Source organism: Schistocerca serialis, chromosome 9 (genome assembly GCF_023864345.2).
Source record: "Schistocerca serialis cubense isolate TAMUIC-IGC-003099 chromosome 9, iqSchSeri2.2, whole genome shotgun sequence".
NCBI lineage: Eukaryota > Metazoa > Arthropoda > Insecta > Orthoptera > Acrididae > Schistocerca > Schistocerca serialis.
In genome coordinates this window covers 431578652-431584651 of record NC_064646.1, presented here as the reverse complement: position 1 = coordinate 431584651, position 6000 = coordinate 431578652, and the positions used below count along the sequence as shown (strand labels likewise).

At 43.9% G+C, this 6000-nt stretch overlaps 1 protein-coding gene across 1 annotated transcript in view; it reads left to right on the top strand.

Annotated features, from left to right (window-relative positions):
* Nucleotides 1–595: 595 nt before the first annotated feature.
* The window catches only part of LOC126418702 (fatty acid-binding protein, muscle-like), a 37743-nt gene continuing 32338 nt past the window's right edge, over nt 596–6000 (top strand). Inside the window, exon 1 of the mRNA XM_050085600.1 lies at nt 596–760. Within this exon, the coding sequence (XP_049941557.1) occupies nt 682–760 (79 nt within the window). The 5' untranslated portion in view covers nt 596–681. The remainder of the gene's footprint in view (nt 761–6000) is intronic.

Here is a 6000-nt window from a genome sequence, read left to right as displayed (position 1 = left end):
TTTGATTTATCTTCTGGCGGACTTCTGCTGATTTCCTCTGGCACGTTAATTTGCTGTCCATGACGACTCCCAAACACTTGGCGGACGTTGTCTAAGTGATATGACCAAACAGCTGTATCTGCGGGCCGTGCGTTGTTCTTCTCCTAGCCAATATTACAGCTTGTCTTTTGGACACATTTAAGCCTATTCTCCATTTGTAAGACGTTGTTCCCGAGACTTGACAGTCATCCTTGAGTCGTCTGTGCATTGTTTGTGGCCATCTTCTTCCAGTCAGTGTGGTGACATCTTCAGCAAATACGACTGTTTCTAGTATTATTGACGATTTGTGGCAGGTGTGAAGCGCCGGTGGAACAGAGAGTCGGGCCGAGAGTGGATCCCTGCGGCACTGTGTGTGTCGACCCGTACACATGCCTTCTTCGATACAGAACTGATTGAGAAGTTCTGTCCGCCAGGTATCATGCCAGCAGCTTCACTTCCATAGCAGACGAGCGCGGAGGCTTAAGCCGCTTTGCGTAGCGTCACGTGGCCTCCCCCTCCCAGCCTCCAGCCATGCCTACGCCCACGCCATCTCTACATACACCACGGGAACTACGAACGCCAAGGACATTAGTCTGTAAGCGTGTGTACTCCTGAACATCGGTTGTCGCAGTTTTCACGCGTTTCCAGCGAAGTTTTAGCGTCATGTCGGTGGACGAATTTGTTGGCCGCAAATACAAGCTCGACAAGAGCGAGAATTTTGATGAATTTTTGAAAGCGCTTGGTAAGTGATTCTTTGGTCTTTGTAACTCCTGCTTTTTGACTAGACCCACGTACTTACCGTAGAGTGTTAGGTTTCAGATCTGCGTGTGTAACATGTTACGTAGAAATTCTGATACATTCTTTCCAGTAATTCCTGAGTGGTTAATTTTACCAACAAAAAAAAAACCCAATGGATTAATACGTGACTCTTAGTTGTCCTATTTTCATTCACGTAAGAGAGTCCGGCTTGTATGCGTTTGTGCGATCTGTTATTAAATGTAATTCTCTCTCTGCGGGCGTCACACTTAGTGAGCTGAATAAATCTCCGAACTCTCTTCTAGAAAAAAGAAAAAAGGTTGTTGTTCGTGAGTTATGGGGCAGTCTTTCTTCTAATAACTGCTTGTTAATCTTGTCATTCCACATTCTGAATAGTGCAATAAGCGTATAGTGCAATAAGCCTATCATTATTTGTGTACGTTAGAGGTACCCTGTTATTATAGTCTTCGAATCGGAAAATATTGTGGCATAGGCTGCGTAAAGGTGTCTGTTGTAGGCGTACTGGTGTTTTCCGATGAATGTATACAAGCATCCAGTTTCAGGAAAAAGTGTGTGTGTGTGTGTGTGTGTGTGTGTGTCTGTGTGTGTGCTTGTTTTTCCGTAACACACTTACTTATACACGTGATTCTCGCAAGCTATCATGTGTTTAATAGTGTGCTCATAAGATAATCCATAATTACCTGTCAGTCGGAAAGCTGTGAAACTTGTCTTTGGAATTGAGTTGCTGGTAATCTAACTCTCCTAACTTTTCATTTTAATCGCGAGGTTTCGGTGGAGTGATGAGGGTGGTACAGATCAGTAACCTACATCTACATCTACGTGATTACTCTGCCACTCACAATAAAGCGCTTGACAAAGGGTTCAATGAACCACCTTCAAGCTGTCTCTCTACCATTCCACTCTCGAACGGCACGCGGGAAAAACGAGCACTTAAATTTTTTTGTGCGAGCCCTGATTTCTCTTATTTTATCGTGATGATCATTTCTCCCTATGTAGGTGGGTGCCAACAGAATGTTTTCGCAATCGGAGGAGAAAACTGGTGATTTAAATTTCATGAGAAGATCCCGTCGCAACGAAAAACGTGTTTTAATGATTGCCACTCCAATTCATGTATCATGTCTGTGACACTCTCCCCTATTTCGCGATAATACAAAACAAGCTTCCTTCTTTGTACTTTTACGATGTCATCCGTCAGTCCCACCTGATACGGATCCACACCACACAGCAATACTCCAGAATAGGGCGGACAAGCGAGGTGTAAGAAGTCTCTTTAGTAGAACTGTTGCACCTTCCAAGTGTTCTGCCAATGAATCGCAGTCTTTGGTTTGCTCTACCCACAATATTATATATGTGATCGTTCCAATTTAGGTTATTTGTAATTGTAATCCCTAAATATTTAGCTGAATTTACAGCCTTCAGATTTCGCGTAATCGAAATTTAGCTGATTTCCTTTACTACTCAAGTGAGTAACTTCACACTTTTCTTTATTCAAGGTCAATTGCCACTTTTCGCACCATACAGATATTTAAATTATTTTTCAAGTCGTTAATCTGATGTAGTTTCCTGTAATTGCTTGCTATATTGTGCGGTCATGGCCAGTTTGCGGTCATTTATTTAGCTGCGAGGTTTCTGTTCTCCAGCGGTGTCACTTTAGAATAGGTGATGTTTACTAGTGAGTCGAGCTTGATAACAACGGGTAGTGGTGCTTTTATAGTAGCACGAGCGTCACTCCATTGTTTCCCCTTAAAGAGCTTACCGAAATTACTCTCATTTTTCGTGGTGGAGGAACATACTTAGTAGATGATCTTATTCCTCCTAAACACAAAAGTGATGAGTATAAGCAAAAAGGCAGCTCCGATTAATATACGAAAAAAAAGATAGAGCAAGGAAAATTCTTTCTGTACCTGAGAAATTTAGTGATGTAGAATGAATGCCGTACAGAAGAATTAAGAAGGAGGAATCTACGGGAAAGAGAGCATGTACAAAATGGTGAAGAATATCTAGAAGAATTCCAATGGAGCTGAGGAAAAAACCTGCTACATTTTATGCCTGGAGTGTAGTGTTATACAGCAAAGAATCATGGACAGTTAAAAAGAAAGAACAAAAATATCTAGAAAGTTTTGAAATGTGGCTGTGGAGAAGAATGCTGAAGATGAAGTGGACGGACAGACATAAAAATGAAGAAGTAATGAAGAAAATAATAGATGAAAAAATATTATTGGAAGTGACCTGAGAGAGGAAAAACTTCGGCTGGGACACATACTGCTTAGGAATCGTCTGCAACAAAGAGTTATATAGCGAAAAAGTGGAAGGAATGAGAAGAAAAAGTATGAAGAGAATTGCAATGTGGGATGACATTAGACGAGAACGGACACATAAAGAGATGAAGGAAGATGCTCAGGAAAGGGCGCGATGGAGAGCCTCCTGCGATAAGGCAGATACACTAAAGAAAGAATTCCTGATAACGGGAAGGGCAACTTGCCAATTGGAATCTTATTCACACAGACATGAATTCGTTTTTTCCGAAATGTGCTGCTGGTTGGAATCAATTTTAAGTGTCCCAACGTGTGACATTAGAAAACTGTTAAGTAAATGCCAGCTTATAGGCACGTAAATTGTCCAGGATTTTACTATTAAGACTAGCATTGTTTACAAATTTTTGTGTCAGGTAGTTTCGCACTGAATAAACTTGTCAATCAGTGACTGGATTCCAGAATAATGGCAAACAGTTCCATACTTTATTACCGCCGATAAATGGTTCTAGTTACAAGGTTTGTTGCCGCAACCATGATCAGAGCGTCTACACATTGAAAAACAAACACCTATTCTCACCTTCCTAAAGGTCCAACCGGTTATCGTTAACCTCACCAATAATCGCCATTAAATTCTGGTTTAGTTAATACATTATGCTGTTACTGTTAATAAGTTCAGTAAGCATTATCTAACACTACAGAGATTCCATGCTTCAGAAGTGAACAGGCAGTTTTTCAGTTGATATCGAACAGGTTTTACTAGTGCAGTTTTATTTTAATTCCGTTTGGAAATGCTGTAAACACTAACAAAACAACCTTTAAAATATCATGTCTTCGCATAGAAAATTAAGCTAGGTTCTCATGTCATGCAAACGTTATATGATTTACAGTAATTTCGCGTGGATCCATCTCCAGGATTGCGATTAAGAAGGCAGTATCCCCAGATTGTCAATTCTCCTGGTTAACAAACCAGTAATGGATTCAGTGCATTGTATGAATGGATTCGTGTGTCAGTATTCACCAGGTGCCAGCGGCCTCTGTGTTAAGCAGATACGCGGCTGAAGCTCTAGGGCATTCCCTTCTCCCTGAAGTAAGAAGTTAATGAGTCAGTAGCCGGTCAACAGCAGGGAATGGAGAAGGCCAGGGGTAAGCAATCCATTAAACGTCATAATGACTATTCTTAGCATTAGCGTCATGGTGAAGCACAAAGTTAGAGATATTTTAATAAAATCTTTTAATATTTACGAACGCTAGTAAGTAGCATTAAGTGATGACTAATTTCAGCTGATTATGCAGCTATTTTCAGATTTTGAATAATATTCGAAAATTGCACTAAGGACGAGTAGCAGAAAAGATTACATAAACCTTCATAATACAAGCAAAAGCTCAACTACACACCATTTATAAAAACATACCTAGTGTCGGTTCGTAAAATGAGGCTAAGACACAACGTCTGTGCCAATTGGCGTTGTCAATGTTATCATTTACTGCTGTACTTCAAACGTACTTTCAACGTAAATTTAAGTACGGTAGTGCAGCCAGTTTAATCTTGAGAGCTGTCAGCCAACTTTAAATACAATCTTCAGTGCTTTCAGCCAAACTGGAAATTCTGAGGGCGTTATTTTTCATCTGAAAAGCGAAACGAAAAATAAAAAATACGAAGTGCGACTTGTAGCTGTTTTCAAGAACTTAGCTTATGTAAGACATGAATTTCAGTAAAATACACCACTGAGATAAAATATTAGGTATGAAACTTCCTGGCAGATTAAAACTGTGTGCCGGACCGAGACTCGAACTCAGGACCTTTGCCTTTCGCGGGCAAGTGCTCTACCATCTGAGCTACCCAAGCACGACTCACCCCCTGTCCTCACAGCTTTATGTCTGGCAGTACCTCGTCTCCTACCTTCCAAACTTCACAGAAGCTCTCCTGCAAGACCCAAGAAATCAACAGAGACGTCACTACAAAATACACTCCTGGAAATGGAAAAAAGAACACATTGACACCGGTGTGTCAGACCCACCATACTTGCTCCGGACACTGCGAGAGGGCTGTACAAGCAATGATCACACGCACGGCACAGCGGACACACCAGGAACCGCGGTGTTGGCCGTCGAATGGCGCTAGCTGCGCAGCATTTGTGCACCGCCGCCATCAGTCTCAGCCAGTTTGCCGTGGCATACGGAGCTCCATCGCAGTCTTTAACACTAGTAGCATGCCGCGACAGCGTGGACGTGAACCGTATGTGCAGTTGACGGACTTTGAGCGAGGGCGTATAGTGGGCATGCGGGAGGCCGGGTGGACGTACCGCCGAATTGCTCAACACGTGGGGCGTGAGGTCTCCACAGTACATCGATGTTGTCGCCAGTGGTCGGCGGAAGGTGCACGTGCCCGTCGACCTGGGACCGGACCGCAGCGACGCACGGATGCACGCCAAGACCGTAGGATCCTACGCAGTGCCATAGGGGACCGCACCGCCACTTCCCAGCAAATTACGGACACTGTTGCTCCTGGGGTATCGGCGAGGACCATTCGCAACCGTCTCCATGAAGCTGGGCTACGGTCCCGCACACCGTTAGGCCGTCTTCCGCTCATGCCCCAACATCGTGCAGCCCGCCTCCAGTGGTGTCGCGACAGGCGTGAATGGAGGGACGAATGGAGACGTGTCGTCTTCAGCGATGAGAGTCGCTTCTGCCTTGGTGCCAATGATGGTCGTATGCGTGTTTGGCGCCGTGCAGGTGAGCGCCACAATCAGGACTGCATACGACCGAGGCACACAGGGCCAACACCCGGCATCATGGTGTGGGGAGCGATCTCCTACACTGGCCGTACACCACTGGTGATCGTCGAGGGGACACTGAATAGTGCACGGTACATCCAAACCGTCATCGAACCCATCGTTCTACCATTCCTAGACCGGCAAGGGAACTTGCTGTTCCAACAGGACAATGCACG